The sequence below is a fragment of the Pseudonaja textilis genome, chromosome 7 (assembly GCF_049901715.1).
Source record: "Pseudonaja textilis isolate UNSWEBS1 chromosome 7, rPseTex1.2, whole genome shotgun sequence".
NCBI classification, from domain to species: Eukaryota; Metazoa; Chordata; class Lepidosauria; order Squamata; family Elapidae; genus Pseudonaja; species Pseudonaja textilis.
Window position 1 is genome coordinate 17,221,120 of NC_141996.1, and position 25,243 is coordinate 17,246,362.

The 25,243-nt window shown below is 34.5% G+C and overlaps 1 protein-coding gene across 1 annotated transcript in view; it reads right to left on the reverse strand.

Annotated features, from left to right (window-relative positions):
• CWF19L2 (CWF19 like cell cycle control factor 2) overlaps window positions 1-25,243 on the reverse strand; it is an 84,352-nt gene that overhangs the window by 22,302 nt on the left and 36,807 nt on the right. Inside the window, exons 11-12 of the mRNA XM_026721017.2 lie at window positions 6,869-6,994; window positions 5,619-5,756 (exon numbers count right to left, since the gene is read on the reverse strand). Of these exons, the coding sequence (XP_026576802.1) occupies window positions 5,619-5,756; window positions 6,869-6,994 (264 nt within the window). The remainder of the gene's footprint in view (window positions 1-5,618; window positions 5,757-6,868; window positions 6,995-25,243) is intronic.

Sequence of the window (25,243 nt, forward strand, 5' to 3'; positions counted from 1 at the left end):
TGACCAGCAATTGCCTTGCAAAGGCCACACTCAATTATGATAAGAGGGGAGGAGAGACCGCTACTAAAATGTCTACTTTGGCAAAGTGCTTCAAAATAGAAAAGGGAACAGTCAAGAGAATAAGCCTGCCACAACATAAGCTTGAGTACAGCTTAACAATCATTCGTTCAGTGAACTATCTTGAAAGACTGTTGGCCGAAACTTTGCTGGAGAGGAATTCACTGTAAACTAAATAAAAGGGGTTTATTGGGATGAGGAGTCGGTTTTATGTTGTTGGGGAAGCCTAGGTCAGAACAAAGAGCAGCAAATGCAGGAAATAGGCAGTTGGGGAGTTGAAGGGGAGGCAGGGTCTTACCTTAGAAGAACTGAGGGTCAGGTCTAGGAAAGGAATGGCTTGGATCAGATTGGGTGCTTAGCTAACGACCAGTGGATTCTGTTAATGATGGCAACAGGGTTTGCCACTGCTAAGCGATTATATATCAGTTGGGTTGAGAACATTTGTCACTAAACTATGTGGTTATGGAGCTCGACATCATGTGACTACATGATGTCGAGCTCCATAACCACATAGTTTAGTGACAAATGTTCTGAACCCAACTGATGTCATAATATATATTTATATAATACTTATATATATTTATATAATACTTATATTTGACTCGAAATTTATTAGCATTTTCTGTGGGCTGTTTCCGTTCTTGCTTGTATTCATCTAGTGAACTAAAATTTGTTCTGGTAATAACACGAATGCAATACCAATTCAAGATGCCCCTTCCACATGAATGCAAGAGTTACAGCTGCTGTGAAAAACTGCCAGAATAAAAAAGGTGTACAGATTGTGTAAACAGCATCAATATGATTTTAAATCACCATGGCAACACTGACATTATCCAATCTCAATGGTAGAATTTGTATTCCAAGAATGTTAGATTCCAAATATATTACATAAAATAGAACATATGTGAACAGAAAAGATTTTATACAAATGGACTTACAAATGCAAAAAAGAATAGTTTAAATGCACTTAATGTTATTTCATTCACATTAATAAAAAAAAATCTGTATCTTAATTAAATATAGCTTAGATAGATTTCATTACTCAAATGTCTTTATTAGTTTAAATCCTATTGTATCTATATGAACCTGAATTTGAATGTAGAATAATACACCAACAATTTGTTCCATTGATACAAAGTCAATGAATTATTAATTATTATTAGATTATTTTGCATGATGATCATCTACAACTGCTGTATCCAAATTACTAACAGAAGAAAGAAAAAATATTTCCAAACTATTTATAAAGGACTCAGGTGATATTATTTTGTACAGAATAAAATGTACAGGAGTTCTTTTAAAGAAACAAAACTATTTCAATTTAATTTCACTTCTCTCACACAATAGAAACAGAATAAATTTTCTGCATGGGACATCAGTATTATTAAATGAACCTCAATAGTAATACATGAGTTTGTCACACAAATATATAAAATCAGTACCTCTATAGAAATGAAATGAAACCAATAATCAAAAGCTAGATTATGTAATTAAAGTTTATTGATTTCTATCAGACATCTTTGTCCTGCTTAGATGCTGAATTACTGCTAAGAAATAAGTTGGAAAAAAAACCCTATTATTTTGGAGGGTTTGCTATAGATGTTTTAGAAAAGACTATTTTTAGAGGGACATTTTCAGTTGACAGAACTGAAATATACCATTCCCATACAAAATGTTGTTGTTAAGAGTGCTACTGGAAAATATTTCCAAAATAAAACCTATAGCCAGTGTTGATTTAATGTTTGAAAAGGAAAAAACTAAAATCACATAATGTGCAATGGCCAGTATGCAAGTTCACAAAAATTAAAAAACCTGAAGGAAGGCAGAAATAGGTAAAGTTCTTCTATTATACAAAAATAGCAAACTGGACGATGGGGATAATCATATTTTACTTTTATTCTTTTTAAATAAGCTGTTAAATAATTACAGGTAAGCCTTCCCGAAGGACAACTGTCCATCATTCCAATGTTTGCATTCATTATTCACTTGGACAGGTAACAATTCCTAATAGATATGGCCAGTAGCTTCTACAAACTAAGTTTTTCAAATATAGCAGAGTTTCTGGAAAGACAAGTAAAATTTCCCCGAGGGCAGAAAAACTAAAATAATTAGTAATTGATATGTTTGGGGAGATTTAGTATTTTAAAGATTTGTGATGATTCCCAACACAAAAATGGCCTTGGCTCGTGACACAATCCTGATGTGGTGAGGAGAAAAAAAAAAATTAACTTGCTTGCTTGCTGTTCCCACATCATTCCTTCCTTCTTTTTTTTAAATTTAGAAATAATTATTTTAACATTATTTTCCCTCTGTGCCCTTGCTATTTTTATTCTAATATCCTTTTCTGTGTTTGAAGAATCACTTTCTCAGTATCTAGGCAAAATATTATTTTCCAGCTTTTAACAATTTTAAGATAGCTTTTATATTAACTAATGTAATTTTTATTTCTCCCTCAAATTAAGGTATCAAACAGTAAGTCATCCTGATCTGCAAACATCATTAATAAAAATGAGAAAAAAGTTAGAAGCAAAAATTTATATCTTCATTCTTTAAAAACTGAATACAGATTTCATCTATTGTTCTCTCCCTCTCTCCCTCCCTCTCTCTCTCTCTCTCTCTCCATGCGTATGTGCATGCTAAAATATTGGGGCTACTCTACGAAACTGGCTTCAATTTTTAATATAAATAAAACCTACCCTCAGTCTTTGGGTTAATCATCTCTCTCTAAGCTGTTTTAAGGCTTAAGAAGGCTTAATGGTTTTTACAGGGTTCAAAAATTTAACCTTCTTTCAAGTTTTCAGCTAAATATAAAATTATATCAATTACTAAATTGTAAACAAAAATGGACTAGTGGAAAAATTACTTCTTGGACCAACCTCTTTCATAAAAACAAAATGGTTCTTTTAAAGTGAGATGGAAAACCTGTAGCCCACATATGGCCAAATTACCTTCAATGGACCCCAACCCGCCTGGAACACAGACTATTGATTTACAACTGCAAACCTTGAAGAAACAGGAATTCAATTTCCATTTGCTTTGCTTTTGGCAGAACAGCAAATGAAACAGCACGAGACTTTGGGGGGCGGGGGCAAATCACACCGTGACAGATAACAGGAGGCCATGCCTTTCTATGAATCTGTCAGAGATACAAAGGCAGTCTAGATATCTCAACACACAGTGTATTCTAGCAAGTGGATAACAGGATTAGAGAATAAAAGACCAGGGAAATTTAGAAAAGAGAAAGCTGGCTAAAATTAAAAGAAATAATAAAGCCGAAAAATTTAGAGATAAGGGTTAGGGATTCTATAAGGGGGATACCACATGGAATAAATATTGGTATTTAGTTTAAAACTTGCTGGGAAATACCTTAGGAATGTATAACTACATATATATATGAATATGAACTGTATATGAAATATGCTGTTATGAACCCTTTTTTGGAGGATTAAAACAAGGGAATGGAAATGAATTAAAATATGATTATTAATGGTTATAAGTAAATTGAAGATAAAATAAGATATATTAAGAAGCTATTTTAGTGATTTACTGGAGGGGATACTTTAAAATATATACATTTTAAAATATACAGTTGATTATTTAATGGATATCAGAAGTGTATAATGAGAATATTTTATTATGATTAAAGTAGGGGAATGGAAAATACCATGTGGATCCTAAATATATTGGCTTTATTCTATTTTTACTCTTTTTAGATTGTTTACTATACAGGTGAAAGTCGAAAAATTAGAATATCGTGCAAAAGTTCATTTATTTCACTAATGCAACTTAAAAGGTGGAACCAGTATATGAGATAGACTCATTACATGCAAAGCAAGATAGTTCAACCCATGATTTGTCATAATTGTGATGATGATGGCTTACAACTCATGAAAACCCCAAATCCACAATCTCAGAAAATTAGAATATTACATGCTATCAATAAAACAAGGCTTGTACATAGAACAATATTGGACCTCTGAAAAGTATACGCATGCATATGTACTCAGTACTTGGTTTGGGCCCCTTTTGCAGCAATTACTGCCTCAATGCGGCATGGCATGGAAGCTATCAGCCTGTGGCACTGCTGAGGTGTTATGGAAGACCAGGATGCTTCAATAGCAGCCTTCAGCTCTTCTGCATTGTTCGGTCTCATGTCTCTTAACTTTCTCTTGGCAATGCCCCATAGATTCTCTATGGGGTTCAGGTCAGGCGAGTTTGCTGGCCAATCAAGCACAGTAATCCCACAGTCAGGTTTTGGTGCTTTTGGCAGTGTGGGCAGGTGCCAAGTCCTGCTGGAAAATGAAGTCTGCATCCCCATAAAGCTCATCTGCGGAAGGAAGCATGAAGTGCTCCAAAATCTCCTGGTAGACAGCTGCGTTGACCCTGGACTTAATGAAGCACAGTGGACCAACACCAGCAAATCAACACAGACTGTGGAAACTTCACAATGGACTTCAAGCATCAGGAACCCTTTGCAGGTGTTATGGCTTAATTAGCTGATAGTGGGACACTTTGAGCCTAGAATGTTGAACCTTTTCACAATATTCTAATTTTCTGATATTGTGGATTTGGGGTTTTCATGAGCTGTAAGCCATAATCATCGCAATTATGGCAAATCACAGCTTGAATTATCTTGCTTTGCATATAATGAGTCTATCTCATATATTAGGTTCACCTTTTAAGTTGCATTACTGAAATAAATGAACTTTTGCATGATATTCTAATTTTTCAAGTTTCACCTGTATATCGGCTTAGAGAAAATTAAGGATAATAATGATGTGTAATGTAAAATAAAATAGGTGGTAAGCTGAAAATGGAAATAATAGGGGATAAAGAATTGATGAAATGATATTGAATCAATGAATTGAAATATGAAATGCAAATTTATTTAAAGATGAGTGAAATGGATAATAATATGAGCTGATATTATATAAGATTAATGAAAATGAAAGTATGACTATGTACAAGTGTTATAATCTGGAAACATGTTGCTCACGTGAAAAGATGTGATTCTCCTTTGTATTTATGTTGGTATGTTGCCCACAAATACTTAAGGGGTAATGCTTGTATTATGATATCACAATACGTATTTCCTAATTTTGACAAACCATACAACTGCTGAGGAGATTTGTAATCTGTAAATTAGTATTAACAATCTTAATTTTATAGCAACAGGGTTTGTTACTTTAAAACTGTGGTAGGTCTGGCCCCATAACAGACTGAAAACCTTTTTGTTTTTTTGCCTCATCCTGGCTTAGCATTGAAATTTTAGGATCCTATTATAAGTCTATTGAAAAATTCATGGCACAAGAAAAAATTCATGGCCACAGAAGAAAACAAGCAATTGATATTCTTGCTCTTAAAAATGAAATTTCCTTAGATAATCTATTAAATGAAAGCCCTGTTATCTAAAATATTACACTATTAAGCTAATTTCCTCAAAATTAAATTCTAACATAAGTCTAAAGACATCTCAGAATATATGAAATAATACTTAAAAAATTAAAATATCAAAAATGTACTTTTAATTTTTAGTAAGAATTCAGACTGTCAAGTCTTACCTTTGATGCCATTCTCATGAAAAGCTTATTTTGATCCTCTGATGTACTCATCTTTTCATTCCTGATCAAATCCTTCAGGTCTAAATTATCATCATCTTGAAAATATCGGATTCGTTCCTTATCCACATGAGTAGGTATCTAATAATCAATATTAAAAAAAACAAGATTGTTGATATGATTGTCAACTGATTTTAAAACAAACCCATGAAAAATGTTATGAATCGTCCTATCACAAACTAACATCTGAAATTACGGGTAGTCATTGACTTATGATCATTCGTTTAATGATGGTCAGAACTTATGATGGTGCTGAAAAAACACTTACAACCTATCCTTGAAGTTGTGACTATTGCAATACCCTCAGTCACATGATAATGATTTAGGCATTTGGCAACTGGATCTCTTTTAAGACAGTTGCAGCATCCTATGATAACATGATTGTAATTTGCAACCTTTCCAGCCATTTTCCAACAAGCAAAGTCAGTGGGGAAGCCAGCTGGAAATGTCTCACTTAATGATCATGATGATTCACTTAACAACCATGGGGGGAGAAGGGAAGCCATAAAATTGGGTGTAGTCACTTAACTATCGTGCTGTTTAATGATGAATTTTCTGATCCCACTACAATCATAAGTTAAGGACTTCTTGTTCAGAAAATCAGTTTCAATAAAATGTAAATTGATAGAATGCATGAAGTATAAAATATAACTTTCTATTTGGTATAATCAACAAAATGGGCATCTGGAAAAAGCTGTTCAAAATTATAGAAAAGCATATTAAAAATATTTTTCTTAGAACATTTTTACAAATGCATCATTCCTTCAAAGGGAAAACAAATATATAAACATCTCTATCCAAAATGGACTATTTCCAACCATTGAAACACCTTGTTCCTTCCCAAAACAGCTCAAGAAAATCTTTAAAGGCTGAAACAGGCATTTCAAATCTTGAACCTTTGGAAAGTTCCAAGAGGAAAACAAATAAAGTCTTCATTCCCCTTATTGATGAGCTGATATGAGCTCTACTATTCCACAGAAGTCATAATAAAAGAGATGAAGGAAAGTTTTGATGACATTTTAGAAATAGCTAAGAATTTGCTTTTTATGGTATATGAACTTCAAGATCACTATTGCTCTAGTGCCACCTCACGCAAAATATGTTTAGGGAGTATGAACTAATGAGATGTCTATATATTATTTTATTAATATACATCTATACTAATAAGAAATATATATATTTAAAACACCCACCATTTGATTCTTCCTCCTTCTGCCTTTATGATCCAATGTTTCTTCTGGAATATTAACAGGCCATGCTCTGCCAGATTTATCAGTTCTGACCAAGATCGCTTCATGGTCTTCTTGAAAACCAGTTTTCTATATTAAGACATTAACAAAAAACAGAGAGAGTTAACAAACACTGAAGCAGGTGTTGCACCTTAGTTTATAAGCTCAACAACTGTTATACACTAAATTTGCCATTTAAACAGAACTGATGAAATCCAGAATTCAAAACAATTTTTTCTACTAAAATAATTATAGAATTAAGCTCCTTCCAAGAGAAAAAATTATATACATGTTTAGTATAATTTCATTCACTAAGTGCTGATATTTATATAAGTATGTTTGAAAATATTTTAACTTACTAGACATGTATTGTACACATTATTATTCCTTATAACCTTTAAAAGATCGAACAGCATTTCATCACACTTCAAAGCTACAGACTAGTTAATATAGGCCAGGTGTCTTTGTGATTGACATGAAATGTTACCTTGAGCTGATGGAAAAGTGTCATGGAAACCCAAAACTATAGCCCTATCAAAGCCCAACCAATCCTGGTAATATATGCCAGAGTTTTGTGTTCATCCACTTTCATATGATCTTTACTGTGGAGGAAAAAACTAATCCACCATTCTCTACTCAGTGTGGGATCGAGATTAGGACTAAGAGAGACTCCAGGGACATTCAGTTACTGTCCAGGGGCCTCTAGTCCTGTGCTTTAAACATTATACCAAACTGGCTTTTAATTTAATGTGCAAAGCCAGTCAAAAGTTTCCTTCCCACCCCACCTATAAAAATTAGCAGATCCTTTCCTTATTCTTCAACAACATTTGCAGGTATGGCAAAATGTTGTAACCTTCATATCTGTTACTCTATGTATCATTTAGATATGCTTATCTTGGTCTTCCATGAAAGCTTCATAGGAAAGTCTGTCACCACATAAACAGAACCTGAAATAATATTTTCAACTTACTTGCCCTAATAAAGGCTTCCATAAGATGCAAGTGTGTATTTTTATTTATAAGCTTTGGAAACAGAAATTAAGAGCAGAATATAAGCTTCTCACTCAGTCATTAGAGAAGCAGCAGCTCACTGTCTGCTAATTGATTAAATTAACTCTAATAAGGGGAATGTCATCAAAATTGGGCACATTGAAACTGACTTTGTCAACTTTGATATACGCTGAAATAAATCTCTATCCAAGTCATTTTCAGGCAAATAAACAATGTGTTGAACTCGCTTCTGTTCTACCACTAAATGACAGCTCCCCCTGAAAATTCTAAGACCTACTAAAAGAAAAAAGTTTTATAGTTATGGAAGTATCAAAGCTCAAAGGGTTTAATTATATTTTTCAGAAAAACCAACACAGCAGTAATAAAGAATTGTGAAAAAAACTGCAGATCTATACATTTTGCCCTTGTTATATTTTGACCTACAACAAGCTCCCTCTTCCTGCATGAAATATTAATCATACTTTTTGCATAAGCATTTTTTTTAGAAATTAAGTTAATATTTCTTGTCAAGTACTAAGTAATATTTTGTATTATTTCCAGATATGGGACATGCTTTAATTACTTAACATTGTACTTCAAATAAGAAGTGTCCCTGATAATGAATACAGTAGTTTATGCTAATAAAAAATAAAAAGAAGGAAAATTTGCCATCAATGGTATTCATACATTTGTTTGTAAAATAATGAGAATTTCTCATTGCCATGCAACTGAATTCCATGGAGCCTTTGAAAAATGTAATATTACAAACCTCTTGTGCCCTGTAGATGTTTTACAATACTTTTGCTAAAGCATTTTACTAATGTATCATTCACTACTGTTGGGCTAAACATTTTCATACATGGTCCAAAAGGACTTTGATATTCCCTTTATGTAACTACTTTACTTTATATAACTACTATTTTAAAGGACTACTTTATATAATTGTCCCAACAAACTATGAGAATTTCTCACTAATAATATATAAAATTGAATTCCATGCTGTATCTCATGCCACAAATCCCTCATAATTTGCAGATATTGGTAAGTATTGTTAGTAGTCCTGCCCCAAAAACCAAACTTCTATGTTGTTATTGGACAACAATCTTCCATTTAATATTTAAGACACTGGTACCTTCCATTCAATATTTAAGACACTGGTACCTTTAAATTATTGACTAATTCTGAAGTAAGTCAATGAAATATGCAGTAAGATATACAAATAACTGTAGTCTAAAATATTTGTCAATCAAATATCCATATCAGGAGCTTATTTTATTATTTATTTATTTATTTTTGCTCAAGAATAGTGGCAGATGTTTTATATCAGGCATTCCTAAACATGTCCAAAAAAATGTGTAAATCAGAGACAGAAATCTGTTTCCTTCCAAATGTTGAACTCCCAATATCCCTCCTCTCCCTTGTCAACTAATTCATACTATCTACACAACCCACGGAGTTACATTTTTAAATGACATAAATGACGTAGATGAGGAAAAGATAGCATGAATTACTTTGGAATTCATGTTCGTATGTCATGAGTACTTTAATAGTCACTGCCACAAAGAAATGGACTTGCAATTTTTTGTGAAAATGCTGCCCTTGCTAGGCTTGGCTACCTACAAAATGTTCATTCCAGAAGGTAGCTGATGAGATTAACTCTGCTATCGCATTTAGCTGACTAGATGGCCAGAATTAGTTTTAAGAAGACAGAATGGCATGTTGTTATTGTTTTAGAACCAGATTTCCAGAAGGATGCAGTATTTTTAACATAGTATTTAAAGTATTCAGGTTTTTTTTTAAAGAAAATCACTCATTAACTTGTTTGGGAATACCAACAGAATATCAATAATACAACTGAATTCAGCCACAACAGAAATATCACCTGACTTAATGCAGAACCTGGAAAATTACAGGAATCAAGAAAATCGCAGGAATTATGCAAACATTATTTCCAATCTTTAAAAAGGGAGCAATTTCATGATTTGGAAGACTCCAATACTTACAGATAAATAAATGAACATATTAGAACAGAATACTTCTTAACAGAGAGAACATGTCCACACTATGGGTTTACATAATATGAAAAACCATAAGCCAGGGGTCTTCAAACTTGACAGCTTTAAGACTTGTGGACTTCAACTCCCAGAATTCTTCCTCCACTCATGTTAGCTCAGGAATTCTGGGAGTTGAAGTCCACAAGTCTTAAACTTGCCAAGTTTGAAGACCCCTGCCATAAGCTATGGTTTACTAATAACTGTGGTAAATAGATACATAAGGAATGCAGCCTTAGAGCAGCTACCTCAAGCAAATCTTATCAGAAGATCCCCATGGTAACCCCTTGATAAGTTTCTTTTCATTACAATTATTCTCTTTTTGGAGATATTAACAGTAGGAAGGTTGGGAAGCAATCCAAGATCTATTACTTATGAATATGTATGTTTACATCATCTATTACTTATGTATATATGTGCCTGCATCATTTTTCCTTCCTTTTTTGAACGTGTTAATATCAACGCATCTTTATTTGCAGGTCTCTCACTATTTATTTGGTAGGTACCCTCCAGCATGTACTATCTAATAAAGACTGGCTATGTTGACACATTGCATGAAACCATAATGTGTTTGGTTTTGTGAGCCTTGATTATTTGCTTTGTGTCCTCTGTTTTGATTCCAAACATAAATAACTGATTTACATAACATACTGTATTAAACAAAACCCAACACACATTATGGCTTCGTGCAATGTGTCAACATAGCTAGTTGCTCTAGATCAGATTTTAATTTACTAATTTTGGACAGGAACTATATTTTTTGCACAAGATCACTCTCTCCACAGTAAAGGCATACAATTATGTGTTATAAAATTATCCACAGTTTCTATGGATCAACGAATCAGCATGGTAGGTTGGAAGGCTAATTATGGACATGGCTCTGCAGTCCCATTATGGCAAGGGCTTCCTAGCAGGTTCTGTCAGCAGCTGCAGCTTCTAGTTCCTTTGGCTGGATGCCACAATGGAGTAGGGTTTCTTCACAGCACTGACCTAAAGGTCTCTTCCCAGACTTCACTGCACTGTGTAGGGTAACTGGCAAGGCATATGAAGGTTATCCATTTTGATGACTTGTGCTACTACTTTCATTTGGGCTCTGATAATCAGGGACTTCATGCTGATATACCTCACCAGTTGCTGGCAAGCTTTGTTATGAAGCTCCTCCATCAGTTTTAAAGGCAAGAGCTGCCAAAACCTGATATAAATCTGACCCAAAAGTACTTTTTTGAAGGGGCAACTGGACTGTCTTGTTTTTCTTGGAAGATGTTTCGCTTCTCATCCAAGAAGTTTCTTCAGCTCTGATGGGATAGTGGGGGATAGAAGGATTTATATTCCTTGCAGACAGCTGGACAAATAGAATGCAAATCCTGCCATTTCCCACCATCCAGTTAGAGCTGAAGAAGCTTCTTGGATGAAAAGTGAAACATCTTCCAAGAAAAACAAGAAAGTACAGTTGCCTCTTGAAAAAAGCACCTTTGAGACAACTATGACCTGGATGATTGAGAATCTCTATAGACATTCTGATATAAAACTGTGAATAGCATTGCAGAATAACACCCACAGTTATCACAACAATGGAGTTTCAGTGCCTCCATTGTATTAGAATCTAGAGTAGGACTGCAGAGCCACCTCTGTGCTCGCAGATGAACTGCACATCAGCATGTCTTCTTTAAATCTGAAAGACTATCATATATAAAAAGCCCTAACTGATCAAAACAGGATTCTAAAAGCATCCGAGTTACTTCTTTTGACATCAGAACAATTACCTCAAAATTCTAAACTACATGTCAGGATTCCAGCAGTTACCCCAATTAAATCATGAGTCTCGAGCCAAACTTCCAAAAGTAAACAGATTTTATTGGGAGTTAACATGTCCAGCACTGCCTGGGTACAGCCGACTCTAAGACACATAATTCACTGTCACCCTTGATGGTTTTCCCCTACCCTTATGGGTGTATCATAATTCATATTCTCCAATGAAACACGTGCATAGCCAAGAGACATCAATCATGTTCTCCAGTTAGATTTTTGCATGGCAGAAACTTCAGTCACCTAGATACTATCTCTGAAAAACTATTCATGGATTTCAAGCTGCCACACTGCTCTTTCAAATCCTTTCCCCCTCCTCTCTTTCTGTTAGCAACTATAAAACATCCATAAAAATGTTCTATGAGTTGAGACTACATTCATTGCATGTTGCACATACTCTGTGATATACGATATATCATATATATTTGATTAGTCAAGTATTATATATATTTATATCAATTATATAGAGAGATTACATAGTAGAAACCAATTCCTACATTTTAATTCAACAAGCCTCCTACCTCCTAGAAACACCCTCAATGGATGGCATGCTAAAATATGCTCTTTGCCATAATTTCACCTCAGAAACTAAAATGGCTCCACAATGCAGTGTAATTGGAACACAACACACAGCTGAGCAAAGCAGATTAATTACATGAGGTCACTATCTATTAAAGTGACCAATTTTTCAATATTTATTGGGTAATTAATAAAATTTTAAGAATAGCTCCGTCACAGAGAGGGGAGAAAAGGGAAAAATAATGATGCTTAAAGACAAACATAAAACAAGCTGAGCTAATGAAAAACATAGGCACAGGTCCAATAGGGTACAAGATAAATGTAGGTCTCTACTAAAACTAAGCGAAATTAATCCAGATCTAGTATCAACAAAAGAACAGCAATGTTTAGATAAAGAAGTCATATAGCATCAACAGGGAGAGTGGAATGGAAATGTTTAGACCAGTGTTTCTCAATTTGGCAATTTTAAGATGTCTTGCTGGCTGGGAATCGAAGTTCACAGATCTTAAATTTGCCAACATTGACAAACACTGGTTTAGCCACACTGATCAAGCTGGATATTTCAGTGAAAGCCCTAAGTGATCAAAACGTGACTTAAATCAATGAATTACTGCAAATATGAATGCATACTTACTATGTATGTAACCAAGTATGTTAACTCCAAGGCACACAAAATAAAATGGGACAACCAAAATGAAGATAAATAAACTGAGACTATAAGGAGAGGCTCTGAGTAAAGTTCATCAACTTGTATATTAAAAGAAAATTTAAACAAAATCAAATCTGAAAAAAAAAAACCCACATAAAATAATGTGTTCACTGACTTCGTGGACTTCTGAATTAATTACAGCTAGTCCTTAACTTACGACCACAACTGAGCCCCAAATTACTCTCATTAAATGAGACATCTGTTGTGTGAATTTTGCCCCATTTTACCACCTTTCTTGCTGTAGTCATTAAGTGAATCAGTGCAGCTGATTAACTAGTAACACTGTTGTTAAGCGAATATGGCTTCCCTATCGATTTTGCTTGTCAAAGTGTTGCAAAAGGTGATCACATGACTTTGGCATACAGCAACGGTCATAAGCATGAACCAATTGCCAAGCGCCTGAATTTTGATCACATGATCATGGGGATGCTAGAAAGCTCATAAGTTGTACAGTCCCTTTTTTCAGGGCCATTGTAACTTTGGATGGCCACTAAATGAACTGTTGTAAGTCAAGGACTTCCTGTATTGTACTCTGCAAAAAAAGTTGGTGAGATACAATTTTGTGGGTTTAGCAGTACACTGTACTCTGAGAATGAAAATTAAACGTGGGGCAAAATGCAAGAACTCCCAGCACTATATGCAAAGGTATCTGGAAAGGACCAAAAAAAAATTCCACTTTTTTAATTTTTCAAAACATTTGCCGGCAAGCTATTTAGCAACTAGGCATCGGCTGCAATTCTAGCTTTTTGCAAAGAAGCAGTTATCTTCTGAGGATTGTAATCCTGATGTGATAGAAGAGGTCAACAGCTTCAATACTCTGAGAGCTACACCAGTAACAGTGTGAGCTCCTCCTTTGTCAGTGATTGAAAAGGGAGGGAAGGGAAGCTAAGAGCTATCCACAATAGAAATGGAAGACTTGCAGAGAGCTCTGCAAGTGTGAAGGAAGTGAACCTCAGTTAGAAATTCAAACAAAGGGCCCAGCAGAGATTATACTACCTGAGACTTCTCAGGAAACAATAACTGAAAGAAAAACTGCTGGTGCCCTTCTACCGCTGCACCTTAGAGAGTATTTTAACTTACTGCACCTCTATATGGTTTGCCAATTGCACAGTGGCAGATAGGAAAGCACTCCAGAGGGTTAACGTCATTGCCCAGAGGATCATTGGTTGCCGTCTCCCCTCTTTGGAAGAGCTTTATAGCTCCCGCTGCCTTAACATTCTCAAAGATCCATCTCATCCTGGGAACCCTTTTTTTGAACTATTACCACCTGGCAGATGGTACAGAATAATAAAAACAAGGACAAATAGGCTGAAAAACCAGCTTCTATCCCAGGGCAATAACTATACTGAATTAATTTTAATGCAATATCAAGGGTTTTCAATTCAGTTGTATTGAATACGAAGGATGTGTTTTATTTTTGTAGTTATAATGTACACTGAATTTTGTTGTATGAGATGCAATAATAATAAAGTAAACTGAACATCAAATGTTGATCAAGGCAAGCCATCCTTTGGTTATGTGATTATAATTTGCAACTTTCCCAGCCAGCTTCCAACAAGAAAACTCAATGGAGAGGCCAGCAGGGATAGTCACAAATTGCAATCACATGATGTCTCACTTAACAACCATGGTATTTTTTTCTATGTTTTTTTTCTACCTTTTTTGCCGTTAATCTTTCTCTTTTATTTATTTATTTCTTTTCTTCCGTCATAGTCTGTTTTAGTCTACATTAAATTTCTAGTCATTTTTAAAACTTTCAATAAAATTATATTTTAAAAAGACAACACTAAAATCTAATAACATAAAAAGAAAGAGAAAATGGAAATAGACAATTCAGTGAGATACTTCCAGCTGCATACTGTTAAATAGACTGATTTATAAAATGTCAGATAAATCAGATTTATAAAATGTCTCAAATATGGAGCTTAGAGTTATAAAATTACAAAAGCACGGCAGCAAAATGTGATTTGAAGAATACAGACAGAGGGAGGTATAAATTGACTACAGAATGTTTGAGAGAACTTCTGAATTTTTCTTTCCTATTCTGGACCATGAAAAATGTCGTCTACACTATCTATAAACATTTTTGTTCAGGAAACTGACAATCAACCATGTGGAATGGCATAGTGAGTAAAAACATCAACGTGGCCCAGAGGGAGAACAGAAAATTTTCCTTCCCGATTGGTGAGTTTTGAACATCCTTATAAGATCAATGTTAGGACTTAGTATGCATGTTTCCTTTTGCAAGCATCAGCCTGAAAAGCTGGAGGAAGAGATAAGAAATATCCCCAAATCTGAAGCAGGCACTGAAAAAGGCTCCAAATTTCAAAGAGAAGAAAGCTTTTATGATAGCCAGAGCAAGAGAGAAGATGAAAGTCTTAGACAACAAAAAGCACATACAACAACTGAATGCATAGTTTCAATATCAAGCAAGAGAGCTCAATCTAAAACGTCAACCAAGGAATACAACAGAAGAGGAAAAAGATCTTTTTAAGACCAAAGAAATCATAGCTTGAGGTAGGAATACTTAGAACTAATGGAAAGATATATAGCAAGTTATAATTATACCTAGATATATGATTCATACTTATACATGCAAACAGAGAGATATGTATGTATATGTGTGTGTATGTATGTATGTATGTATGCAGAGGTAGTCCTCAACCTATGCCACAATTGACCCCAAAATTTATGTTGCTAAGTGAAAAATTTGTTAAGTGAGTTTTGTCTCATTTTATAGCTTTTCTTGCCACATTTGTTAAGTGAATCACTGTAGTTCCTAAATTAGCAACATGGTCATTAATTGAATCTGGTTTCCCCATTATTTTGCTTGTCAGAAGGATGCAAAAAAGGATCAAATGACTCTGGGATATTGCAACTGTCATAAATACAAGTCAGTTATCAAGCATGTAAATCACAAGATCATAGGAATGCTGCAATAGTCATAAGTGTGAAAAATGGTCGTAAGTCAATATTTTCAGTGCCATTGTAATTCCAAGTGGTCACTAAATGAACTGCTGTAAACCGAGGTCTACCTGTACAACAACAACAACAACATCATCATCATCATCATCATGGAAGGGACCTTGGTGATTTTCTAGTCCAACTAGCTGATTCCACCTATTTCCTGCTTCCCTTCTGCTTCCCTTTTCAATTTCATATTATTGTACTTCCATTATTCATTTTTATTGTTTTATTCCTTTATTATTGAATGGGTAAGAGGTTTATTGAATAGTCATAAGACCTTATCAATAGCATAACATAAATATATAACAAGACAAAATACAGATAAGTTAGATATATAAGAATACAGTAATAAAAACATATGTGGAAAACTAGGGAGTCAAAAATTGGATAATAGATCACCCTTGCAGGATACACCAATTTGTTCAATATATTGGGCTCTTAGGACCACTGCCTTGATTATAAACTTAGCAGTCCTACGGACGATGTATACCTTAGAGGCCCGGAGGAAATATAACAATCTGTGGTTTGATTCCCAATGGGCTGTTCTTTCCAGTAGAAATGATAAATATTTAAGCCTAATGGGGGCATATATTTGAACCACATAAGCAGGTTCTCTCGTGGTATGGTATATGGTGGAAACGCCCATGTCTGGACATGGAATCCAGTAACTCAAATCTGGCTCCGGTATAGGCTCTTCTCTGTAATTGTGGCATATCCATTGAAAGGTATTTTTCAGGTTGGAAGGTGTTTTTATTCTTAGCCAACCATCTTATAGATCTGTTTTTTGCTAATAATTCCATGCCAGTCTGGGCACTAATATCCAAGACTCTGTTTAAAAATTTCCCTTGCCTGGGAAACCCTTGTCAATAAAAATTGGGTAGAAAACCCATGTCTTAAGATGGCTCTGTAGAGTTGACTGGCCCAGGAGTTAAATTGGAACTTATTTAACTGTTCAGTTAGGCATAGTTTGGGAAGTCTATCTGAATCCACTGTATCTTTAGCCAGTATGTAAATGTTTTAGTTATTAAGTGGCTATGTAAGGAGTGGATACCCAATTCCGCTCTGACTGCTGAAGCAGAAGTGTTCTTATCAGTCACCAATAAGTGTCTTAAAAAGCGGGTCTGTGTTTGTTCAAGTGGGAGCTTTATTATTGTTATTTCTACATTTTTATCATTTTTTTTCTCTTCTATTGTTTAAGCCGCTCAGAGTAGCCACTTGGTGAGATGGGCAGCTAAACAAGTAAGTAAGTAGCATCAAATAAGATTTTAAAACATAGAAAAACTGGATATTTTTACAAGTGAATTACAAAAATGAAATACTTGTTGAGAGAGTAAATAATCGGGAATTAATTCCACAAGAAATTAAGTTAGAACAGGCAATAGTCTACCTGTTAAAGATGGAAGCACCAGAAAGAGATGAAATACCTACTGAACTGTTTCAAGTTACATGAAGAAGCAGAAGTTCTAGCAATTCTACATCAGCAAATATAAACAAGTCTGAGGCCAAATCAAAAACAAATTGGGATATAAATTGAAAAAGGAGAATGCAAGAAAATGCACCAATTATCAATCCTCATAGTGGTAAAGTTTTGCTTAAGATCTCACAAAACAGCAAAATATTAGATTAACCCAAACATTTCAGAAAGGCACATTAAATTAATTAGCTAAAATAAGATAATGTAGAACACATTAAACCTAATAAACGTGCCAGAACTGTTTGATTATTCTACTGACCAATTTTACAATTGAACAAGGAGCTATTGTGAGAACTGAATTTGGAGAAACCAAGTGGTTCAGAATATGCAAGGGAGTGAAGCAAGGATGCACATTTTCCCCCTACATTTGTTGAACTTACATAGTTAACTTACATAGTTATAGTAGAAGAATGACAAGATTGGAAGATATAAAGCTGGAAAGAAAGCTCTATATTTTGTTAAAAAAAATTGGGAGTTTGAGATGTGCAGCTATTAATTTGTTACCTAAAAGTAAAAACAATTTAGAACAGTTCTTTATAAAACTAAAAATGGAAAATGAAAAAAAATCGGTTATTGCTGCTACCGAGAAAAATAGCTAATAACAACCTGTATGACTAGTGAATAGATGACAGTGAATAAGCGAAGACAATAGGATTTTTTTAAGGCTCAAAAATGAAGCTAACAGTGTGCTGGAGAATTAATTCTAGAAAGAAAAGTAATACAGGTAGTCATTGTTTAGTGATTGCCTTGTTTGGCAATTGTGGTGATAAAAATGTGATTTTGCAAACAATTTTCTCATCTATGACCTTCACAGGTGTGTAAAGCAAAGGGAAGCTGCAATCATAAGCACTTTTATTTAGCAACTGCTTCATTTAATGAATCAAATTGACAGTCCCAATTGTTGTTGCTAAATAAGCACTACCTTCAGTTAACTTAAGGTCATGACCATACAGACATTCCTTACAACAATAAAGACTGTTGTTACAGTAATGGTCTTTCCAGGGGTAACGTACGGTTGTGAAGCTGCACTATAAGAAATGCCAAAAGAAAAATGGAAAACACTTTTGGATGATGCGCTTGGAACAAGTTACGAAGAGTAGCATGAATGGGAGGAATAACCAATCAAAAAGTATTGATTATTTTGAGGGGCTGCCACAGGGAGGAAGGGGTCAAGCTATTTTCTAAAGCCCCTGTAGGCCAGACAAGGAATAATGGATGGAAACTGAACAAGGAGAGATTTAACCTGGAAATAAGGAGAAACTTTTGACAGTGAGAACAATCAACCAATGGAACAGCTTGCCCTCAGAAGTTGTGGGAGCGCCATCAGTTGAGACTTTCAAGAAGAGATTGGACTGCCATCTGTCAAAAATGGTGTAGGGTCTCCCGCTTGGGGGGGGGAGAGACTAGATGACCTACAAGGTCCCTTACAACTCTGATTATCTGTTAAATCTGTTAAACTTTCTTAAAGTAATCAATAAGTAGAAAATCACATACTTTGGGCATCTGAGACACTTGAATGATGGACTAGGGAAAACAATTGTTATGCTTAACAAAGTTAAGGAAAATAGAAGAGGAAAACAATGGACAGGATCAAGATTCTTGGAAAGAACTACAATAGAGGCAGGTCAAAAGGGAGTGCTGATCCATACCATTATCAGATGTCGAATCCTACTCAATGGCATTTGATTACTTAGTGGTGGTAGCAGAAAAGTGTCTATATTGAGATAATCAGAATAGGATCTGACATTATCTTCCTCCTGTCTGAACTTCTTACAAGGATTTCACATATTTTGAGCAATACTAACTAGAGTGTTCTTGAGAATATGATATAACCTTGGAAAGTCAAAATAGTTCCACACTGTAACTGTGATAAGAGCAATTTCAAGATAAATTATGCCTTCATATATTCAGCTGAGTTGTAGAAACATGATCTCAGTTAATTTGAACAGGATTTCCTCTACTAAGCTTTTATTAAGTTGGTATTGCAATTCTGTAACGAACTATTTTCTTGTGGATGATTTCCATCCTTCAGTCATTAGAGTCTTCAGGTATCTGACATCCCATCGTCTTAATCCAGAATGAATTAAACAAACTACCCATCTGAAGGAAATGAGGTCCTAAAAGTATGGGATAAGTTAAGGATTTGTCTTATGCTAGATATAAGATAAAAATGGTAGTCAATAAATTCCTCACCAGCAAAAAGCTGAACTTCCAGAATGTATACATATTCTAAAATACATTTTGAATATTGCAGTCATTGGCACTGGGCACCATATAAATTTATTATTACATCTTGGAAAATATTCAAATGAACTGTTGCAAACCCAGTTATACTAAAGAATCTGGATATCTTGTATGATGCTTATCCAAAAGATCAGCTTCCTCCTTTACTGGCCTCAGTGACTTAATTAAAAAAAAAAGATTCCACCCAGTCCTATCATATTACTTCTCACAAAGATAAAAAAAGAAGTATAAAAAAAACACAATGATCCAATCAACACACTTATATACATACATATTACAAACTTGCAATTAACTGAAAGCCTATCCATATTCTCCAGATGCATTGGCTGAAAGCTAAACATCTTTATTTAAGGAATATAGTTTAATTACTCATCTTAAATGGTGTAATTATTTGTATGAATTCTTTTCCATACATTTTGGAGACCTCTGACTAATGACCTTTAGAACACCAATTACACATATGGCTATATTGATGAGTTTCTTTTATAATTGCCTCTCAAAATTTCAGCACTCTTAATTGGATGACACTGAATCATGGAAAAAGCAATTTTGGTTTAATTAATGCATATTTTAGATTTCAAAACTAAGCCAAAGATGTGGATTTTATAACATTTTCCAGCACAGGTTGTGCCACTTGAGATGACATGAATATAAAAACTAATGTCTTTTAGATAATAAACTAACTTTGGCTTACAGAAGCTTCCAAGGTTAATGGAGCCTTTTTAATCAAATCAGCACACTACATTTCTGATGAGTTTTCCACGGAAGGGCCAAAAGGGGAGAGGGGGGGTTGAGCCAAATTATTGTTATATTAATTTGAAAGAGGCTGTAACGATTTTTAAGATCAACCCAGCATTTTTCTTTGCATCCTGAAAACATCTAATTCCTTCCTAGAGTTAACATCATTTTTGCACATCCTCCCTTGTTCCATCTAACTCATCAACATTGTTCCATGAGCCCTAAAGGTATGCTCACATAAGTCTGGCCTTGCGCCTCATTTTCATCAGGAACTCACATAATTTGGCAGTTTCTGTTCATTATCTGTGATCTGAATGAACCAATTAATTCCATGCAAAGAGATACCATGTTTCTCATATAATAAGGCTGGGTCTTTTTTTTTTTTTGAGCCCCCCCAAAATGGCTAGGCCATCTTTTCGGGGGTGACTTAATTCCCCTCCCTTGCATCTTCGGGCGGGCGGTGACGGCTTGGATGTTGACCTCGGCGTTGGTGGGGCACTTCGTATCGGGGTCAACGCAGGCAGCACCATATCCGGGTGTGCAACAAAAGTACTTCCTAACGGCAAGCCCCCCCACCATTCCCCCCCCCATTTCGCATGTTTTAATGTAGGCCTTAGTTTGGGGGAGGGGCTTAATTTCATTTCATGCCTATAAAACATGCTGGGACTTCCTATTGGGGGAGGCCCTATTGTTGGAGAAACAGGGTACCTATTCACAGAGTACCAACCAGATCAGATTTAAAGGGATTAAATTAAAGATACAGTTGGTCAATGAAAGCGCTGAAAAAAATGACTTGCACAGATTAACCATTCTTTATTTCTTCCTTCAATATTAAAATAATATTTGTATTAAGGGTTTTGGTTCCATTTTTTAATGCATTCATACATTATTATTTGAAGTAAATCCATCTTCTGCTACACCACACATAATCTATCCTTAGAGTAAACAAACACCACCTTTTTACTGGCTGTTTGCAAAAGGTCTTTTAAGGTTTGCTGTTCTGAAATAAGTTCTCTTTTTTGTTGGTATCCATGGTACCAAGAACTAAATCCCAAACTTACCATTTTAAAGATGATTTTGAATCATTGTACCTCCATTTTCCTTGACTTCTACTGTCCCATGTATATTTCTAAATCTAACATATCTTTTGAGTGAATGATTATTATATATGTTCTTTGAAGTGCCATAGTTTATGAAGTACATCATCATTTACTTATATTCATGGTACATACTTGGTCCTAAAAACACTCTGGAAAGGGACCAAAATCCATAAAAATTCAAATTCTTAGGTCTTATCTCAAAGAGAAATTTGGCAACACATGAAATTTGATGACTTTCTCATTTGCTGTTCTTTCTTGCCTGGTGTTTCTATTTACACTCACAATTATACTTTTCAATTTGGGGTGTAGATTTAATATGCACTGCCTAAAACAACTTTGAGAACCTTGCAATATGCTTAACTTTGAAATAGTTCCTGTCACTTCTTTCCAATATGAAAAAAATGTTCAACAGCAGTAATTGTTGACTTATATGAAAAAAATAGTTGATATTATATCTACTGCATTTGAAGCTTCTAAAAGTAGAACGGCTGAAGTTTAACTAATTGGTGTGGAATATCGTATGCATATAACTGATAAACATAGTAGGGTGATATTTTAGCAAGTTTTAAAACCTGGAAATTGGCACAGAAGCACCCAATCCTTTGCTTTCTAAGTATACAGTTTTTATCAAAGCACTTAACTACAATGTGTTTGCTTAATCAGAGCATAAAGGTGTTTAATATATACTGTTTATTATTTGCTGCCCAGAGTTATGTATTTAAGATGATTAATTATATATGTTTTCTAACTAAATAAATTTACTTCATACATTCACTGGTATTATGAAGGTGTGAGTAAAATCAGATTCAAAGTAATTAGTAAATGATTAATTCATATTGGTAGACTATTTTTTTTTAAATTTGGGTTACAGGTAATCAACCCACAACCCTTTTTCCTAAATACCTAGCTTCTCAGATCACATTACCAGAATTCAAGTAATTATATTTAATGGCACCATTTTTCTTTTTTGCTTAATATACTGATGCTTTTCCCCGAAAAAGAACCATTAATTTCATGTGAAAAGCAGAAGAGAAAAACGAGCAGAAATTATTATGAAACTGTCATCAAACCTCATACATTCCCTGAAGTTACTGCATTTTGTAGTTAATTAAAGCAGTAAAACATTTACAGTCTAAATAAATATCAAATGCTTCTGTATGTATCAGAACACAAAAGAAAAAAGAATATACTCTTCAAAATTTCTCATACAAACCACACTTACAAAAATCTCTAAAAGATATTGTCACTGACACAATACATCCACTAATTTTCTTAAGATTTCAAAGTGACTATGCTCTTATTTATTTCCAAATATGTCCCTTTCTGCTTTTAACAAGAATGCAAATACAGAATGCATTCAAATGTGAAAATACAGATTTTCTTACATTCAATTTCAATTTTTCAGAAACTCTTCCTTTTCAGGCTTTTCATTCAGTTAATTTCCACTTTACAACTCATACATAATTATTAAAGTACTGTCTGGCATTATACTGGAGCCAAGAGATCTGTTTTTGTTACTTGCATGCTAATATAAAAATGAAGAACAGCACTGTTGAACAATGTAGTTTATTTAATTAAACTACCTAATTCTATAAAGTGAGTTAACTTACTCCTCATCAGGGAAGTTTTCATATTAGAATTCTGACATGTATTGGAAGAAAAAAAATTCTTCATTTTTTAATCTATTTAAGTTTTCTTTATTTAAGCATTCAGAACATTGCATAATTAATATTAAATGTGAACACCAACAGCATGATATTGAAATTTGAATAAGGATATGCAATCCATGGAACTCCAGTTCTGCCACTAATGAGGAATACTGAGTGTTGAAGGTTAACAACTGAAATGGTATGTGAGAAAGATCTTGAGAAATATAATGGGCTGTAAGGGAGGCAATGGGAAATTTGCATTTCCAAAATTTGCAAGATTCTGTTAAGGTAACCTTACAAGAAAGTAGAATTAGTTCATCTGGTTGTATTTTCTATCTGGTCTACATATACTGACATCAATCTTGCAAGTCTCAAAGTACAAATCTCCTACCATCTTCTTTTAAAACTGGGAAGTTTGGGAGGGTCCTTTCATAATGGTTGTTTCTCCAACCATTAAGCATCTATGCCCTCTCTTATCTGACCATTCCCTAGGGAGCCTCCCTTCACCCATTTCTGAGGGAGTTTCTCACATATCATTATAACAATATCTTAAATTCCAGAAGCTATTACTCTATGTAAGACCGGGTTAGATTCCATTTGTCAAGGAAATAGATTATTTTATCTTACAAGTGATTTCTTGTTATCTTATTAAGTATTCTAACATTATAACAGAAATCAATTCTTGTAGTTTGCAAACCTCTGCCCATGATTGAAATTTCTGTATATCTAGGCTTATCATACCAAATACAAAAATATGTTCAGACTGCAAATTAGTTTTTTTTAGGAAGAATGAACTCCAACAATATACTCTAGATTGGAGATATGTATCCCTTTACCTATATTAACTGACCAAGAACTTCTCTAATTTGTTTCCATCTCCTATAATTTACTACTCATAACCAACTCTGATTTAAAGAGCTTTATCAGCTATAATAAAAAAGAGCAATAAAGCCAGATGCCATCAGCATAATGATAGTACTAAAATCTGAAGCCTTTTTATAATACCTGTTCTGACAGAAAGAGTACATCAATTATATCGATGTAAATTTATTCCCTTATCATCTAGTTGTAAGATAATTATTCCTTTAACATAGGCACAGTCCTACTTAGACATAGGTGGGAAACCAGCTTGATATTATCAAATCATCCAGAAAATTCTAGTGTCAGTACAAGTCCCAACATCTTGCCTAGAGAAGAAATATGGCTGGAATAAATTCCATAGAAATTCAAAATGTTATGTTATTAACAAATTTCTCATCACCACCGCTTTGAAATCACACCTTGTTACAAATAGGTTTCCACAATAAACCTTACTCACTGTTATTTTAAATTTGGGTGGGGGAAGTGGGGGGGGGGTAGCTGACACATCGCAAAGCAAAGTGCTATTCCCAGAAAAATCTTTCTTTAGGAATCACCACTAGCAAAACACCATCAGCATATATGGAATAATGTTAGATAAAATTTTTTGCCCTAAAATGCATCACTGGATGCCTTCTTGCGTTGAATCATAGTCAGGATATTATTTTTATTTTTGCCCCTTTTGGAATTCTTCACTGTTCCCTTTTATTTTCATTGTTTCCTTTTGTTTTCTTTTGAAATGATTTGATTTTTAATCAACAATTTTGCTTAGCAACCCTAATTCTGGTTCTTTTATGAACAAGTACATAAAACATCACCCCTTTATAGCTTCTTGAAGCCACTTTCCTTCCATATCCCCATTGCATATAATCAACAATCACATCAGGAGAACTGCAAAACCGCTCTTGCTCTCTATTTTCTCAGAAGTAAGTAATTATTTAAAACTACTGAATAACAGCGTTCCGTGCACCTTCGGCGTTTAGTCATGCCGGCCACATGACCACAGAGATGCGTTCGGACAGCGCTGGCAATTTGGCTTTGTAACTGAGATGAGCACCGCCCCCTAGAGCCAGAAACGACTAGCACTCATGTGCAAGGGGAACCTTTACCTTGTTGAGAAACTAACCAAGATCTTTGGTAGAAACATGGTCTCAGAATCTTGAAGTAAGCTTAAGGCAAACAAAAAGTCCATTCACCTTTAAAAGGAAATTAATTCCCAAGACTACAGCCTGTAT